Source organism: Cucumis melo, chromosome 6 (assembly GCF_025177605.1).
Source record: "Cucumis melo cultivar AY chromosome 6, USDA_Cmelo_AY_1.0, whole genome shotgun sequence".
In the NCBI taxonomy this organism is placed as follows: domain Eukaryota; kingdom Viridiplantae; phylum Streptophyta; class Magnoliopsida; order Cucurbitales; family Cucurbitaceae; genus Cucumis; species Cucumis melo.
In genome coordinates, this window is record NC_066862.1 from 10,103,416 (window position 1) to 10,122,520 (window position 19,105).

Genomic DNA, 19,105 nt, shown 5'->3' on the forward strand with positions numbered 1-19,105 from the left:
CAAAATGAAAAGTATAACCAGAATAATTCTAGGATTAGATATTATATTTTTTAATAATATATTTAATAAGATATCTAATTTGAAAAGGTATGTTTGAAAATTGAAATTGGAATTTAGAAACATATTTATTAAGGAAAGATATCTTAAAAAAAAAAGTGTGGGATCCGTGCATTAAAGTCGTATGCTATAATTATCCTATTTTTATCAATAGTTTATCTTCTACCCTATATTTGACATTACTCCTAAAAAAAATACATTATTTAAAAAGCAGATTTGATGTTTAATAACATTAAATTCAATAGTAACATTCAATAATTATGAATTATGAGGTAGTACGTTCACTCCAGCAGTCGTCCGAATAAATCATCCGGTGGGATAGACTACACAAGATCGTGGAATGTGGGCCAATTCCGTTGACTAGTTTACGTAGAGGTTTGACTCAAATTCTTCCCCCTCCACTGTCACCATGTGAGCGCCATCGAGCTCGCTGGATCGAATCAAAAAATGGCAGCAATGTCGATGCAGTGAAACACACAGCCCGCACATTGCTTTATTATTTACGAATCTACACGAGTCGCAAGCGCGCAGATCGAAATAGTGGAGAAACGAAGGCAATCTAGAATATTATAGTATTCAGTAGTTCATGGCACATGTTGAAGAAGCAAACAGCATGGAAGATCCTGTGATTTTTCCATTAAAAATCATTTCCTCTTTCTTCTTCTCCCCCACCGCCAAGTTTCCTGGATCTTTCGTCTTCGCTGACGGTCCATTCTCCCACCAACATTTTCCCCTTCCTCCGGGAAGGTATTTGGTTTACTTTTCGCTGACCTTTCTTCAGGCGAGTGATAATGGAACTTCAAGGAGGAAGGTCACTGGCCGAAACGCCTACCTACTCGGTTGCTTCTGTGGTTACTGTCATGGTCTTTGTCTGCTTGGTGGTGGAGCGGGCAATCTATAGGTTTGGAAAGGTATGCCAAAATTATACTCTGTTTTGCTAGTAATCTGTTTGATTGCAATTCTCTAGAGAATGACTGAATGAGACTGATATTTCTATGGAATCCGCAAATAAAGAAAACAGAAAATACACTGATTGATACGTCCATTAGCAGATGTAGAGAACAATTGTATTAGAGAAAAAAAAATTCAGAACACACATCATGTACACCTCAAGCGTTAAGAGAGTTTATATAGTTTATATAGTTCACTCCTCTGAATCCTAGGATTAAATCTTATAAATGACATAAATATAGCCAATATGAATTTAACCAAAAAAACTTAGTACTTGGTTTTTGGGAGCATTCAAGGCATTTCAACAAATTGTATTTGGAAGATTAGTTGACTGGTTATTTTAATTCCATCTTACAAATGTGGGAAGGGAATTTGAGGAATAGGAGACTTTTTCGTCGAATGGCGATGTTATTGGAAACAGTTTGGTAGGGCTTGCTTCTGTAATTGGAAAATTTTCCATAAAAATCATGTAAACTAAACACACCCATATTCTAAGAAATCTTTTGAATCTTATCATATGTGATCTAATCCCCAAGAAATAAATATTCATTCACGTGTTGATATTTTTGTGTAATTGTTTGTGTTAATCAATATTTTCATTGTATTGTAAAAGTAGACACTATAATAAAAAAATGTCGAGCACTAGAAGGATCTTGCACTTATTGTATTCAAATACTTTTCCTGATTATTTTTTCGGTTGTAGATAGAAGGTCTGCATTAAAATTTTTGCTAGTCCCTCAGCTACCAAACAAATAACCAGGGCAATGTTTTCGTTCTACCATCCCCTCCTCACATTTACACCAAGCTGATAATTATAGAGAGTTAAGGATAGTATACGGGAGCAAGTTTGGTCAAGCAAGAGAATATTGAGGAAAAATTATTAATTTTTTTAAATGTATGAAATTAAAGAAAATGACTGTGAGTGATAAGAAAAACAAAGGCTATAGATTTTCTTGATGGAGGTATTTTGTGTGCAGTGGTTGAAGAAGACCAAGAGAAAGGCTCTGTTTGCTTCTTTGGAGAAGATCAAGGAAGGTAAGCTTAAAATAGATTGTTGCTTTGGCCAGTGATTATGTAAGTAAACCACCTTAAAATTTTCTAAACATGCTTTAAATAGACTGAAAAAACTTTTCTCTATTCCAAAGGACACAAAGAGCACACGCCAAACATCTCTCATTAGAATGCCTTTGAGTTTATAGTTTTGCAATTTTTGCACGTTGAATTTTGTTTCCCATCTTGGTAGAGCTGATGCTGCTTGGACTAATATCTTTGATGCTGGCACAATGTGCAAGGTGGATCTCTGAAATTTGTGTGAACTCGTCCCTTTTCACCAGTAGATTCTACATTTGTTCAGAAGAAGATTATGCCACCAATGAACATATTCTGCTTGAAAATTCTCTATCATCTCATAATGAGAAAAGAGGATTAAGTGCTCTTCCTCATCAATGTGGTGAGGTAACTCAGCATCTACTTCTATCTTTTGTTTTAATGTTTTGGCAGACAAATACAGAGAAAAAAGGGTTACAAAATTCTAGCTGTTGATTTCAGGGTCGTGAGCCTTTTGTTTCATATGAGGGGCTTGAACAACTTCACCGGTTCCTGTTTGTTCTTGGGATCACTCATGTTCTTTATAGCTGTCTAGCTGTTGGTCTGGCAATGAGTAAGGTACAAACTTTACTAATTTTAAATTTTATTTGACATGCTTAGAGATTTGAAATGTGGAACACAAATATAGAGTGAATAATCTTGGATTTTTACAGTAAAGGAGACTACAATCGTAGGTCTCGATGTAGTGTCAAATGGAGATCCATTTATCATCTTGATTCATTAACGTGACTTAATAGATCAAAGTGTGTTAAGTCACCAGAAAAGTTTAAATTATATATATTCTTTAACATTCATGCTAACTTCCTGTCAAGAGAAACCTTATAACTTGTCAGTTAAAAAAATCAACACGACCCACATTTTGTGCCTTTTAAATAAATTCTTTCAATCAATGTAAAAAATAAAGTAATTAACACAAGACCCAAAAACAATATTGATTAACCTAGCGTTATCAATAATGAGTGAGAGAGAAAATAATGTTACCAAATATTGAACAGTTGACTTTTTTGTATGCTATTATATTACTTAAATTGCTATCGGCTAAATTGTACAAAAATACCCCTAAACTTTGTATTCCGTATAAAAAATGTCCTTGAACTTTGAAAAGTTCCAAAAATGCCCCCCCTTAAAGTTTAAAAAACAGTTAAAAAATACCATTGCCGTATGTTTTGGACGAAAACCGTTAGTGTTTTGTTTAATAAATGCCATTACGTCCAGAATATAAAAACAAACCGATAATTTAAAAACTATTTCTGCTGTTTGAAATGAGCATTAATATAAATACTCTTAGCCTTGGAAACCATTAGTGTTTGGTTTGAAGCTTTCTTGAGTTCGAATAGAACCAAGTTTAAAGCAAATTATATAGATATCCTCTTTTTATATAGATACGCATTTTGTTTCTCATTGTCCAATTCTTACACGAATTTTGTCACTAAAGAATATAAATCATAACTTCAAGTGCATAAAATCCTACAAAACTCCAAAAATATAAATCTCCTCTTAAAACTTACCAATATTATAAATAGCCAAATACAAAAAAAAAAAAAAAAAAAGAAGAAGAAGTATTTGGCTATTATCATGCACTCAACAACTGACGTATAATCTTGTGAGAGCATATAAGTCCTAAGGTTCCCTTGGTGTTTCCGTTATTGGTCTTTCTTTTTGTCATAATCTATATACCTTAATTGAATGACACAATTTTTTCTTTTTAAAAATAAGATAAACAAAAGGTTAAATAGTTAATAGAAGAGTAGGAGGAGCAAAAAAAAAAAAAAAAAAAAAAAAAAAAAAAAAAAAAAAAAGAAATAAAAAAAAAACAGAGAAAATAGAGAAGTGATAGGTCATAGATTGAAGTAGGGGAGAGAGAAAATTGAAGAGATGATGAGGTGTACATAAACGGTAAGATAAAAGTAAACGGTATTAATGCAACTTCTGAAATTTTATAAGTATTAATAGTAAGGGTACTTTTTTAACTTTTTTCTTTAACAAGTTAAAAGGGTATTTTTGAAACTTTTGAAAGTTCAAGGGTATTTTTGAAACTTTTGAAAGTTCAAGGGCATTTTTGAGATAAAATAATAACGGTTTCCATCCAAACTAATCGTAAGGGTAGTTTTGAACTCTTTTAGAAAGTTTAAGGATATTTTGGGAACTTTTGAAAGTTTAGGAGTATTTTTGACATGGTCCAAAGTGCAAGGGCATTTTGCAAAATTTAGCCAATCGCTATCGAATCTTTTATATGGATATCCTTAAGAGAATGATGTTACTTTGATCTTCAATGCATTTGTGTAGGTCTTCATTGTGTAATTACATAGGGAATAAAATGTTGTTGACTTATAGAGTATCTTTTTGTGTAAAAGATTGTTCCCTCAAAGTCATTGCAAGCTTTACTACATTTCTATGAGCCTCTTTCAGATATACAGTTGGAGGAAATGGGAAAGTCAAGTTAAATTAGCCGCTGAAGATAATTTGCCAGGTATACGAATTCAGGACAAAGGGAAATACTTTCCTCCTGGCTTGTTGATACTTAAGGGTTTTGTTTGTTTTTGTTTTCCCTCCCTTCCTTCTTGTTCTTAGACAAACCAAATACTTTCATTGAAAAAAATAAAAGAATATACAGGGGCATAAAGAAAAACCAAACCTGACAGAAAGGAAAGGTATTTTTGATACTGACTACAAAAACAAATTCCGTTTTTTTAATAAGCTATTCAATCATTTAGTTCACCTTCACCTCCCATTTGATAATATCCTTTTCTTTTAGATTTTTTTTCTTACCTATTGTGGCATTGTTTTGGTTCTAGCTAAAAGAAATAAGGTCATGAGGCGGCAAACGACGTTTGTTTTCCATCACACATCTCATCCATGGAGCAGGAGTCGTATTCTCATATGGATGGTATCTTTATATCTTTTAAATGATGCTCACTTTTTTGTATGTTTCTATTGCTGTGCTATAGCCTAGATTAGGATAATTTTGCGAAAATAGACTTCTGTAAATGCGTTTTTTTACTACTAAATATTGAAGGATAAATCAGTATTCTCTAGTTTTATACAGGTAAACTGAGAGAAAAACACACATTTTGAATAATATCAGGAAAATTAAAAGGTTAGAAGATTCAAACTGAACCGACGAGACTATGAAAGTTTCCCCAATTTAAATCTGAGTCAATTGATGAATTCAGCAACTTGTAGCCTAAAATTTCCTCATTGGATGACCTTTTCATCCTATGCTAACATTCCAAGGATGGTTTTTGATGCAGCTTTGTTTTCTACGTCAGTTCAAGAGTTCGATAAAGAAATCAGACTATTTGGCCCTCCGTTTGGGTTTCATTACGGTGAGTACTCCGTTTGGAATCATTCCTATATAAAAAAGCATTATTTATATAGCCAATACATGTGTGGAAGAATGAAAAACTCGTAGGAAAACAGCTCTGACAAGGTTATTAGAGCTAACCCTGAGTACATTCAGCAACTGCAGTTTTGTTCTTGTAATGCAAAACCAAAAGCATATGGTGTCAAGTTTTGGTAAAGTGACCGAGAAAAGAATTACTCCTGTTAAGATAAGGATCTAGATGTCTTAAGTACCGTAGACCAACTCCAATTTTATTAAGATGATCAAATTGGAAATAAATTTAAAAGGTAGAACGTTGGAGTTTTGAATCTTATTTTGAGAATAGACGTATAGGGCAATACAATGTATAAAAATAGGTCAATTTTTGTCACATTTACATTACATTTATGTCAAACTGCTTCACTTAAGTGCTGCTCTAATAATATCCAGAAGCACAAATTACCAATCTCTTATGACTTCCACAAGTACGTGGTTCGAAGCATGGAAGACGAGTTCCATGGGATCCTTGGAATTAGGTATGCAGTTTTTTATGAATTAAATCAGTTTCATTTGTAAGAAATAAGATGGCTGAATTTTAGTTACATCTCATGCAGCTGGCCACTATGGGGCTACGCCATTCTTTGCATCTTTGTCAACATTCACGGTGACTTTTGATGACAGAATAATGTTATAAAGACTCCATATACGTTTTATTTCTTCCTTTTTTTCCAACTGTTTAAATTTATCTCTATCCAACAGGTTTAAATATCTACTTTTGGCTTTCTTTCATACCGGCCGCTGTAAGTAATATCTGTTCAAGTGTGTGTATATATATAGATATATAATATTTCCAAACCAAAAATACAAATTGTTCTAGAACTGACAAACTGCCTGATCGTTTTGGTACAAAGCTTGTTATGCTGGTTGGGACAAAACTTCAACATGTTGTATCCTCTTTGGCTCTTGAAGTTTTGGAACAGAGAGGTGGGACTCAAATAAAACCAAGAGACGATCTGTTTTGGTTTGGAAAGCCTGTGATTTTACTACGGTTAATACAGTTCATCATATTTCAGGTCCAGAACGCATCAAATTTTCCATATAACTAGATCATCACTTCTTCTAAAAAACGATTGATGTTGTTTCTTTGTTTCTTTGTTTTTTACTCGAGCTTGCAGAATGCATTTGAGATGGCGACATTTATCTGGTCCTTGGTAAGAATATGCTCAAACTCAATCACTTATGTTTCTTTGCTCACATTTGCCACAAAAAAGTGTTTTGGTCGTTTCCTTTCCAATCACGGGGAATTAAATAGTGTTGGATATATTTCTTAACTTCAGTGGGGATTTAAGGAAAGATCTTGCTTCATGAAGAACGACTTTATGATAATCACGAGGTTGACTTCAGGGTAAGTTTTTCCTTCAAGATGTTGATATACTAAGAAATTAAAAGTTATATGTTGTTTCATGTTTGTACTTCTACTGCTTCCTGGTTCACGTTGATATGTTTTTTGGATGTTTGATGGTTTGTTTTGCAAAATTGGTGGATATCTGTTGTGATGATTGGTATTATTAGGGTCATTTTTTATAACAGATTCGTTTTTATTTTTCTGTTTCTGAAATGAGTATTTCTTCTCTCAATTTCCTAACCATAGTTTCATTCACTTTTCCTTAGAGTCAAATTTCAAATGAAAGTTTTTCAAATTTTGTTTGGTTGTTGGAAGCATTCAACATTGGTAAAATCTTGAGGTCGGAGTAGTTTAATAAGCTTATCTCGAGGTGGGAGTAATTTTTTAATAAGCTTAGTTTTTTTTTTTTTTTTTTTTTTTTTAAAAAAAATCAAATCAAATAATTTTCAAAGGGAATCAGATATTTGAAGTTGAAGTATTATTTAACCTTAGTTATTAAAAAGAGATATTTTCATATCTAGTAAAATAAATTGAAATATTTACAAAATATTGCAAAATTTTGGATTCTATCAATGAATAAACCTTAATAAACTTCTATTACTGTCTATCAACGTTACTTATAGAAGCATATCAGTATCAAATTTTGCTATATTTTATAAATATTTTGTCAAATTTATTTCAAAACTAAAAACAAAATTCAGATCTATATATATTTATTGTGGGCGGGAGTAGTTTAATAAGATTAGTTTTGAAAAACAAAAATGCAAAAAGAAAATAATTTTGAAAGGGAATCAAGTATTTGAAATTGAAGTATTATTGAACCTTAGTTGTTATTAAAAATGGCGTCTACCATAAAACTAAAAACAAATTTCGAATACATTTAACCAAACATATTCACTAGTTTTTTTTCTTCTAAAAAGATAATATAGTTTTTCTATTAGGTTCCCAAATATCCCTATTAAATACCACAAAACCAAAATGGTTGGGTAGGTTAGGGTATACTAAACCTATTATATATATTCTTTGCAATCCTCTTAGCTTCTTATTCGACTTTCCATCTAATCTTGCAATCTTTATATTCATCAAATTGTTCAATACCTTGTCTATGCAGTGTTCTTGTTCAGTTTTGGTGCAGCTATAGCACTGTGCCACTTAATGTAATTGTTACACAGGTTTGTCCAACTTTTCTTTCTACGATATAATATTTTCAAATGGACTTCTATAAATTTAAGAAGTTGAATTTTCTACAATTTTCAATACTTTGGTGAAAACCTTCAGATGGGATCCAAATGTAAGAAAGCATTGGTGGCTGAAAGCGTGAGAGAGTCATTGCATAGTTGGTGCAAGAGAGTAAAGGAGAGGTCCAAACGTGACTCTGCACATTCTATCACTACAAGATCAGTATGTTCACTTGAATCAATGGTTGATGAACGAGATGAAATAACCATTGCTTCCGGTACGTTGTCACGGAGCTCATCTTTTGAGACCTCAAATCAGGTGACGGTACAATCTATTGCCCAACTAGAGGCTATTATTGAGTCTTCAAGCTTAAGGAGGCATGAAGAACTTCCCCCCACCATGGCGGATTTTCTATCACAATCTGCAAGAGTTTCTCATGCTCATGCAGAAAATAATGGCCTAGAAAATAATGCAGAGAGTGGCGAAGATAGCAAGGTCGAGTCACTTTTCGACTTGTTCAAAAGGACATGAACGCGTTTTTACACTTTTTGTAAGGTTGATCTGATTCGGTACAACAACCTTCATCTACCAATTTTTTTTATAGCCCATAAGAAGGATTTCAGTGTCATATGTATAATAAGTTAGGAAGAGATTAACAATGACTTGATGGTGATCATCAAGTTTATGTAAGAGAAAAAAAATCAGTACTTATTGATGTCAAGAAGTATGATATTTATATACTAAGTTTATGAACTAAAAGATTTATAAATGTTCAATCAACCATGGCCGCTCAGAGACAGTGCAAGAAAAAAAAAGAGTTGCATCAAATGTGGAACCTCAAAAACTTAATATTAGAACTAAATTAAAGGTCAAGGTGGGCTTTCAAAAAAAAAAAAAATTCAATATCAACCTCGATGCTGTTGGACTAGAAATTTTGGAAGCAAGTCTAGACATTCTCGATATTTTTCATCTTTGCAGAGCATGTCAACGATTATGGTGCAAATGCTAGCATCCGGTGATAAATCCCTTTGAACCATCTCATGGAGAAGTTTAACCACCTCCTCTAACTTATTATTCTCATAGAAACCACGCAGAAGGGTTTCATAAGTAATTATGTTAGGAGTACAACCATTTTCTTCCATCTTTTCAAACAAAATATTTGCGTTATCTACTTGTCCCACTTTACAAAACCCATTGATCATAATGGAATAAGTGACAACATCTGGTTGAATCCCTTCTTTAGATAGTTTTTCAAAAAGCTCCCAAGCAATTTCAAGATTTCCTACTTTACACAGGCCATCAATTAGACAACTATAGTTTTCAATATCCAATTTGTAGTTGTGTGATTTTAGCTCAATAAAAAGTTCCATTGCTTCATATAAACAATCATTCTTACACAACCCATCTAAGAAAATACCATATATACAAGAATCTGCAGAAATACCATAAGCTTTCATGACACCAAATAGCTTCTTTACATCACCAACCTCCTGTTAACAAGGTACCATATGTTTTCAAATCTGGTCTCTTTCCTACTTGAAGCATTTCATTGTAAAGGTTCATTGCTTCTTTCATCTTCCAAGTTTTACAATACCCATTAATTAGTATATTGTAGTAGATCTCATCAGGTTCACATCCTTTGCTTGGGATACTAAGGAACAGTTCTTTGGTACTATTCAAATCACCAGCCTTACAAAACCCCTCAATCAGTGAATTATAAGTAAATAAATAAGGAATGATACTTTTTCGAATCATGACCTTAAACAACTTGTGAGCCTCAAAAACCTTTCCTTCCTTGCAAAGCATATCAATCAACAGAGTAAATGTGACCATATTTGGTTAAACACCTCAATCCTCAATCGTCGAACAAACGTTTAGACTCCTCCCACTTTCCAGCCCAACAAAATCCATGAATTAAGGAGCTATATGAAATGACATTGGGAATCATTCCCTGAGCTTTCATTTCCTCAAAAAGTCCTTTTGCCTCTTCTTCACGTCCAACCTTACAAAGCCCATCTATGATGATACTATAGGAAATAACGTCAGGCTTACAATTAATCCCATAATGACTAGTGTCATTGAGCATTTTTTGATGCAACTTAAGAGCAATGTTAATATTCCCGGTTGGCAAAGCCCCTTGATCAAAGTCCCATAAGTAACCACATCGAGCGTACAACCTAACTTTTGCATTTTGATAAATAACCGTGTGGCTTCACTAATCCTATGCTCCATACACAATCCCTTAATCAAGGTCGTATATATGACTATATTAGGAATATAACCTCTCCTTAAAATCCCTACCATGGCCGCAAGAGCTTCGCTAACTCGATTGACCTTACAAAGGCAATTCACCAATATATTCAATGTGAAGATATCAGGCGAAAGTCCAGCAAGGTGCATTTTATTATAAAGAGAAAATAGTTGAGAGTAATGGTTAATCTTAGCAAGCCCACCGAGCAAGCGATTGAAAGAAGAAAGGGGGGGTGGAGGATATGAACGCATCATTAGGTCAAAGAAATGAAATGCTTGAATTGCAGTAATGTTACCTGTCTTGCAATTGCGTAGGAACAATGAAAGACAGCATTGAAACGAAATCCCCTTGTCATTGAAAGCAGGTAAATTAGGATTAGAGTGATTAGTAGAGGAAGTTTAGGGAATTGAAGCTTTTGGAATTGTGGAAGAGTGAGTACATAGAGGGCAAAAGTTAGGTTCGAAAGAAGCGGAAGGGAGCCTCTTAGAAGGCATTTTTGAGATGAGAGCTTCTTCTTACCCCTTAAAATAAATTGGGAGTATTTGGGAGAGTGCCAATTTGCGGTGCTCTAGAGTTTTACCAAGGGAGTGAAAGGGGTGACTCAAGATTAGGCAAGCTGCTTCGCTCCTTTCCTCACCCTCCGATGCTGAATCTGGATATGAGGCTTCTATGGAATAACTCAAATCGAAGATGGAAGCCCGACTTGGGATCCTGGGTCGTATGCTCCTCGTAGAGTGACTTTGGATTCTTCTTGTCGTTCAACAGAAGGACTTGGTAGGGAAAGCGGATTAAATACCAAACCATTGAAATACCAATGAAATACAAAACCTCAAATCGACACTCTAAATCAGGAGTGGAGTAGCGTGAACTCTCCACGTTTGGATTGGAGATTAGGGTTATTCAAATACCCTTTACCCACCAGTGCTCCTTTCGGTCTTGTTGTAATTTGGGAAATTGCCAAAAATATGTTAAAAAAGGAAGGTTAAATGACTTTTAGGATAACTTTTCAAAATGAAGAGTTTTAGGACAATTTAGGTGTGAATGGACAAAAATGCCCTTCATTAAATTTCTCTTTCTCTTTTCCTTTCCCTCTTCCACGTTCGCTTTCCCTTCTCTCCACAATCGTTTTCCCTTCTCTTTCGCGTAGAACACCTGAAGTAAAAAAAAATATCGTTGTGCCACTCGAAGATACTCCCGACATTCGTTACTTGCCGTTCATCGGTCGTCCAGTGCATTTCGTCGCCCCTCTTCGAACCATTCAATCAACTTCGAGCGTTTTCTCTTATTTCGGTGAGTTTCATCTCCAACCCATTTTCAATTTATTTGTTGTAAATGTTTGGTTGGGGTATTTGTTGCTAGTTTCATTCGTAAATTTCTTGTTTTTGGAATGGACTTATTTGCTGTAAATTAGTTTAGTGAAAGTTTGGTTTAGGTTCTTAGAAAGTTCAATGAGTAGTGAAAAATGAATTGAACTAAAGGATTTAGTTGGGTCAAATAGAGGAGAAGTAAGCAATAGGAATAAAAGGAATATAGGTTTTTTTTTTTTTTTTTTTTTTTTTATCTACATTGCTTTCTATCTTTTCTGTATTATCTTATATTATGAGCAATTTTTCATGCTGCTGCTATGGATGCTTCTCAAACCACACTAGTTTCTATCTATTCTGTATTATCTTATATTGTGAGCATTAGTTTGAATTGTTTTTATACATGTTTAGTAAGTCTCTTAAGCCCTCATGGTTCTCGCACTTTCCAAACTTTCATTATTTATTTCAAAATCAAATTGGTACACCTCCTAATCCATTTACAGTGATTCTTTGCATGTTTAGTAAGTCTCTTAGGCCCTCATGCTTTATCTCGCACGTATCTCGCACGCATCTCGCACGTTCCAAACTTTCACTATTTATTTCAAAATCAAATTGGTACACCTCATAATCCATTTAGAGTGATTCTTTGCATGTTTAGTAAGTCTCTTAGGCCCTCATGTTTTATCTCGCACGCATCTCGCACGTGCCAAACTTTCACTATTTATTTCAAAATCAAATTGGTACACCTCATAATCCATTTAGAGCTATTCTTTGCATGTTTATAGTAAGTCTCTTAGGCCCTCATGCTTAATCTCGCACGTATCTCGCACACATCTCGCATTTATTTTTGTTATTTCTTTGCATCTCGCAAACATCTCGCACGCATCTCGTAGGTTCTTAAGTTCAAATCAATTTTTGCAGGAACTAAAAAACTTAAGGTAGTTTAAGGATGACAGATGTTTGGATTTTAGTGCGTTACAGTGGTGCATAGGATGAGGGACGAAGAAAATATGAAGGAGGAGTGTTAAAAGACATTTTTGTCAGTAAAGAAATAACACACAAAGATTTACAGAATGAATTATGTGACCTTGCAGAAGTTGACACTACAAAGTCCGACATAAAGATAAGATGTATATATGAGATAAAAGGGGAAAAGGAAGCTCCTCCATTTGAGTTAAGCAATGACCGTGATTTGAAATTTATATTCTTAGTGAAAATCCATTGGAGATCCCCCTATACCTATCATTTAAGCCTACAAGCAATCAAAACAAGAAAGTGTTAAACAAAGATTACAATTCAGTATCTGGGAGCAACCAAGTTCAAAATTTAAACCCTCATCCTCCAATTGGAATGGATACATTACATGACCATGAAGTTGATATTGGTGAAGTTCAGGTTGGCTTGTGTGATAAAAATGATAGGGACCAATTCGGCTATATGGGAATCATATGAGTCATATCATTCAAAAGATGATACTTTTACATGGGAGTAAGTTGAGATGAACAATGAATTGTTTGACATCCTATAACAAAGAGATGCTCCTACAAAAGATTGCAAAGGAAAATGTAAAGTTGACTGCAGCTCCTCTAGTCGAAAGTTGAAGACAAAAAGGAAGTGGTTGGTCCGAAGAAAGTTCTACAAGTGAGGAGTTGGATGTAGGACAAATATTTTTTTGCAAGAGAGATTTGTCAATGAGATTAAGTGTGTTGGCAATGAAAAAAAATTTCAGTCTGTAGTAAAAAAGTTTACAAAAGAGGTTTTTTTTTGTTAGATGCATCGACAACAAGTGTGGTTGGAGATTGCAAGCGGTGAGATTGAAGGATTCAAATATATTCAAGATTAAAAAGTATGTCAAAGTTCATTCATGTTCTCTAGTTTTTGGATCGTGACCATAGGCAAGCAAAATCTTGAGTTGTTGGAGAATTAATAAAGTCCAAATTCAAGGGAGCCGGTTGCCTATACAAACCACGTGGTATCATAGAAGACATGAGGCAAGACTATAACATAAATATGAGTTATGAAAAAGCATGGCTTGCTAGAGAAAATGCATATGAACGAGTGCGAGGGTCTCCTAAAGAGTCATATAATCTTTTGCATAGATATGGTGAAGCACTCAAACTTACAAATCCAGGTACAATATTTTACATGGAACTTGAAGATCATCGTTTCTTTAAATATCATTTTATGGTTGTTGGTCCGTGTGTCAGAGGATTCTTAAATTGCATTAGACTGGTCACAGTCATGGATGGAACATTTCTTAAGAACAAATATCGGGGTCAGTTGATAGTGGCCGTTTGTTTAGATGGTAACAATCAAATTTATCCTCTAGCCTTTGGAGTAGTTGATAGAGAAACAAATGACTCAATACAGGGGTTCTTAGAAAAATTGGAAGGTGCCATAGGGGAGGTTCCTAATCTAGGCTTCGTGAAAGATCAGAAAACATGCTTCTCCAAGGGTATTTCATCAGTTTTCCCCTTGAATTCCACAGCCTTTGTGTCCAACATTTGACTCAAAATTTGCATGATAAATATAAGAATGACACAGTTGCTACTTTGTTTTACAATGCATCAAGAACATCGTGAATCAACGTTTCTAGAAGCGTGGAGACATTCTTGCATTTCCTAATGGTTCAGGAAAATATTTAAATGATGTTGGAATAGCACGGTGGTCTCGTGTTCACTGTCCAGGAAGACGATATAACATGATGACAACAAATAAAGCAGAGTCCATGAATTCTATACTGAAAGAACCTAGAGATTTGCCTATTGCTTCATTCCTTGAACATGTTCGAGCTTTGCTACAACGTTGATTTTGGGAACATTGAGAAGAAGACATTAAAGTGACGTCTACATTGACTAAATGGATAGAGTTAGTTATTCAAAAGAAACAAAAACAAGCTTTGACAATGAAGGTCAACCCAATTGACTGCTACCAATTTCATGTCAAAGATTTAGATAAGGAGGATGTCATAAATCTTCAGACGAGTGCACTTGCAAGGAGTTTCAAGCTGAGCAACTACCATGCTCACATGTCATTGCTGCAGCATGGGATCGCAATATAAATGTTTATAGTTTATGTGCAAATTATTACACTAATGAATGTTTGTTGGCCGCATATGCAGAGGTCGTCTACCCAGTTGGGAATCAGTCAGATTGGAGGACAAGCGAAGACTACATACATATGACTGTTTTACCTCCGAAAGTAGTTAAAAGAGTTGTCGACCGAAGAAAAAGAGGATTCCAAATGTTGGTGAAGCTCCGAAATTGCATAAGTGTGGTCGGTGTAAACAAATAGATCACAACAGATTAACGTGTACCAATTCAATTTCATATACCGAGAAGTCGAGCATACAAGATTAGAAATTTCTCTACCAATGTACTAATTATTACACTAATTAATGAATGTTTGTTAATGATGTGTTTTATTAATGATGTCTCCCAACATTCTTACTTTATGTGCTTCCAGATAGATGAAGAAGACGAAAATAACAACTGGCTTATTCATTTAGGAACGCAAAAAACTGGTTTCACGATCGTTTAAAAATAACTAAACGAGCGTTTAAAAACAACCAAACGATCCTGTAAAAACAACCAAACGATCGTTTGAAAAAAACTAAACGATCGTTTAGTGTAACTAAACGATCGTTTAATGTAACTAAACGATCGTTTAATGTAACTAAACGATCGTTTAAAATAACTAAACGATCGTTTAAATTTTAAAGGATCGTTTAAAATAATGAAACGATCGTTTAATTTTATTACATGATCGTTTTTATATTTCATATGACTGTTCGTTTAGTTTGTAATTCTTTAATTTATATATATTTTTAATAATTTGCTACACAGCTGCTTTCATGATCGTATATACATATTTAAAAAAATCATTTTGAAATAATTACACGATCGTTTATATATATATATATATATATATATATATATATATATATATATATATATATATATATATATATATATATATATATATATATATATATATATTAAACACCCAAGAATGCGATTTCGCATTCTAAAAAAAGTACGCGAATTTACAATATTGCCGCTTTGGTAAAAACAACCAATATATACGTTCCGTCTTCTTTGTTTTCCGTCACTTCGCAATACACAACCGCACTGATCACTCAGTTCATTTTTCTCTCAGACCATTTTTGTCTCAATCCATTTTTTTCTTCAACGTTAAAAGGTATTTTCCTGATTTTTTCCTAAACTTTTCCTACTATAACGTTACACTTTTCCTTTATTTATATTTCAAACGTTTCGACTTCTGTCTTGAAAAACTATCGTTCTGTTCTTAAATTCTTATTGTCAAGCGTTTAGGGTTTCAGATTCGTTTAAACTTCTATTCTTCATATTGTTAAATTTATTACTTGCCGATTAACTATATTTTCAGGATGGTTGTACCTAGCGACAAGTATTTCCCTGCCACTGTCTCATGCCAAGTGCACAAGATCGGCAGTCTTATTAAGGATAAATTGATCAAGGAACAGCTGCAAATGTTCGACAAAACAATTTTTGGTCCATTGCTGAATGTCAACATAGTCTTTAACGGCCAGTTTATCCATCATTTCTTGCTGAGGCAGATACCTGAAGACGGTAACGCAGATGGAATCTATTTTTCAGTTTTGAGGAAGAACGTCCGTTTCACCCAAAAGGAATTCAACATCATAACTGGATTGTGGCCACCAAACACAACATTGGAGAAAGATTACGATAACAAGCGCCTACAAAGCCTTCTATTTGGATCAAAAAATAAGAAACTAATAACATGCTTGGAAATTGAGGAAGTTTTCAAGAATTTTGAGTTTACAAATGATGACGATGTTGTGAAGGTCGCCTTGGCTGTCTTTATAGAAACTGTGATGGTTGGGAAGGATAAGAAAACACAGTTTGACATGGATATTTTGGGAAGAGTTGATAATGAAGAAGCATTTAAAAGCTTCGATTGGTCAACTTTCTTCTACATTCGTCTGCTTAATAGTTTAAAGACATGTCTACAAGGGAAAAAAGAAGCATATGAGCTAAAGAAGACAACAATCAGAAAGTCTGTAGGATGGATGATACAATCAGAAAGCAATCATTGGAGCTATCTGAAATGAAGCAGATGCTCGAGAGTTTGGTGCAGGTAAAATTTGTTTTTAGAATACATTATATACACGATCGTTTATCAAAGTTACACGATCGTTTATCAAAGATACGGATCGTTTACTTTTATACACACGATCGTTTAACAATACATTATTTTTTAATTTTATATTCGTTTTTATTTGTTTATTAGAATCAAAATGAAAATCAAGGGAATATACTGAACATATATGATGATCAGAATAGAGAAGATATGATCACCAGTGACCAAGCATATGTTGAAGAACAACATACCGAAGAACAATATACTGAACATCAAGAGGAACCCTAAAGGTTACATTTCATTCATTGTTTACTGCTTTATAATGTTGAAAATTGCTTACATTATTAATAAGTAACAATTGTATTTTTTCTTATTTTCATTTTTTTTCTCATTTTGTTTAAGAAATATCAAGAGAAATCTGGTAGTGATATAAGCATATACGACAGAGATGCAGACTTGCTAATGACTATAAGAGATATATCGGATAATCTAAATGCTCAAAGTCAGAAGGAAAAGACCTGCAAGAAATGATTACTACCCTTCCACTTGTGAGCTAACCTCTTACACTTTGTGAAATGGCTCCATTCGATCAAACTGTACAAATTCATGAAGTGCCACCATCAATTTCAATTGTAAATGAAGAATCTCAACTGGTATGTATACACAACAAATTTGTAGTCCTTTGAATTAATAGTTTGTTACTTGTCTAATATCATACATTGCAGGAAACAACAAAACAACAGGTTGAGATTCAAAAAAATGATGAAGCAGTTACTTTGGTTGAAAAAGAACCAATAACGGTGCCTGATAAAGACTACAAATTTGTTGTTTTGTTGAAAAAGAACCAGAAAGAAAGATCATATCAGAATCTACAATACCTGTCCCAAATGTCGAAATCAGAGATGTATATAGATATAATTCCATGTGGCAAGTGGATTCAAAATTATGGAAGACATACTTAAAATGGAAAAGATCAAGAAAAACAACTCATGAAGAAAGGAAAGTTGTCTCTACAACAAGAAAGTAAGTACTCTTTTCAAATTTCATTTTATATGTAAATGATCACTCGTATTTTCTAAACAATCGCTTTTATTAACTAATCGATCGTTTATATATATTACACGATCGCTTAGTAAGTAAACGATCACATGTATATTTTTTAAACGATCGCTTATACTCTCCTTTTATTCACTAAACGATCGTTTAATTTTCTTTGTAGACCATGGATTTGCTATTATCCCACTTACAGGAGAAAATGTTGCATCTCAAACAACTTTGCAAGCGTACTTTTGAAATATTAGATTCCGCGTTTATAGTAAGTTGTTATTCTTTAATTTTTTTTTGTATAAAAGTTAAACTGCATCATTATATTCTGACTAAATTTTTTTACTTGTTCTTCAAGACTGGAATCAATAAACCAGACTGCATTGTTTGGCAACATATTTTTGATACTCATCTGGTGACACTAGGCAATAAAAAAGCTGAATGGACAGACACAACAAGACACTTAAATATATGGGTAGAAAAAAATTTGGAATACTATTTCAACACAGCTGTTGGTGATTTCAAAGAAAAACCAGGGTGGAGAGATGTCAACTACGTGATTGGTTGCATCAATATAAAAGAACACTAGTTAGCTATTGCAGCTGATATGAGAAAATGCAAGATCTACGTGTTCGACTCAATGCCAAATTATGTTGAGTAGAAACTTGTTGATCAAGCTCTTCAAACGTCTGCACGATGCATCGCCTCACTCGCAATTGAAATTGGAGTGAACCTCCATTCAGAACGATTCAAATATAGCCCTTGGCCAGTACGCAGATCAAAGACCACATTACAGAAAAGGCGTTCACTGGATTATGGCATTTTCAGTTCTAAATTTATTGAATGCCTTGTAACTGAAGCTGACCATGGTTGTCTAACTGTGTCAAACATTAAACTATTTAGACAACAGTATGTATTGGAACTTTGGGTGAATAAATACTTTTGGTAAATAAATATATATTTGGTTCTTGTACTTTTGAGTTAATATTTGTATTCGTTTAGATACATATCACAAAACATTCATGTAGAGAAATACTCATCGCGCACATATCTTTAAGCGATCGTTTAGTAAAGTCTAAACGATATTCTTAATAAACATAAAAATTATTAAGCGATCGTTTATATGTATCACACTAATGTAAAAGATTGTGCACATATCTTTAAGCGATCGTTTAGTAAAGTCTAAACGATCTTCTTAAAATCATAAAAATATTAAGCGATCGTTTACCTACAAGTAGTTTTGCAACATAGAGAATAATCGATACTTGTGATTTATGTACATATTTCGCAACATACATGATATACAACTACTACAAATCTCGCAACAAAATTCAATACATAGG

The 19,105-nt window shown here is 33.7% G+C and overlaps 1 protein-coding gene, 1 long non-coding RNA gene and 1 pseudogene across 2 annotated transcripts; 2 read left to right on the plus strand and 1 right to left on the minus strand.

Annotated features, from left to right (window-relative positions):
• The first annotated feature begins 452 nt into the window (after positions 1-452).
• LOC103496098 (MLO-like protein 4) lies at positions 453-8,801 on the plus strand. Its single transcript, XM_008457829.3, has 15 exons — positions 453-968; positions 1,986-2,043; positions 2,252-2,463; positions 2,557-2,673; positions 4,525-4,585; positions 4,911-5,002; positions 5,367-5,441; positions 5,888-5,973; positions 6,052-6,101; positions 6,197-6,237; positions 6,349-6,510; positions 6,613-6,648; positions 6,775-6,842; positions 7,954-8,014; positions 8,121-8,801. Exons 1-15 carry the CDS (start codon positions 849-851, stop codon positions 8,550-8,552), a joined length of 1,671 nt encoding a protein of 556 aa, XP_008456051.1. The 5' UTR covers positions 453-848; the 3' UTR covers positions 8,553-8,801.
• Positions 8,802-8,926: 125 nt separating this feature from the next.
• On the minus strand, positions 8,927-10,421 carry LOC107991456 (pentatricopeptide repeat-containing protein At3g22470, mitochondrial-like; annotated as a pseudogene).
• A 5,522-nt stretch (positions 10,422-15,943) lies between these two features.
• On the plus strand, positions 15,944-18,684 carry LOC127150084 (uncharacterized). Its single transcript, XR_007822083.1, has 6 exons — positions 15,944-16,715; positions 16,869-17,008; positions 17,121-17,371; positions 17,444-17,741; positions 17,938-18,033; positions 18,121-18,684. It is a non-coding gene; the product is annotated as an uncharacterized LOC127150084 (long non-coding RNA).
• Positions 18,685-19,105: the final 421 nt, after the last annotated feature.

Bases quoted from the DNA above. Each gene is read 5' to 3' on its own strand.
- LOC103496098 (XM_008457829.3), top strand. From the start codon at position 849: ATGGAACTTCAAGGAGGAAGGTCACTGGCCGAAACGCCTACCTACTCG. The intron at 2,044-2,251 runs GTAAGCTTAAAA...CCATCTTGGTAG, and splicing joins TTTGGAGAAGATCAAGGAAG to AGCTGATGCTGCTTGGACTA. The intron at 2,464-2,556 runs GTAACTCAGCAT...TGTTGATTTCAG, and splicing joins TTCCTCATCAATGTGGTGAG to GGTCGTGAGCCTTTTGTTTC.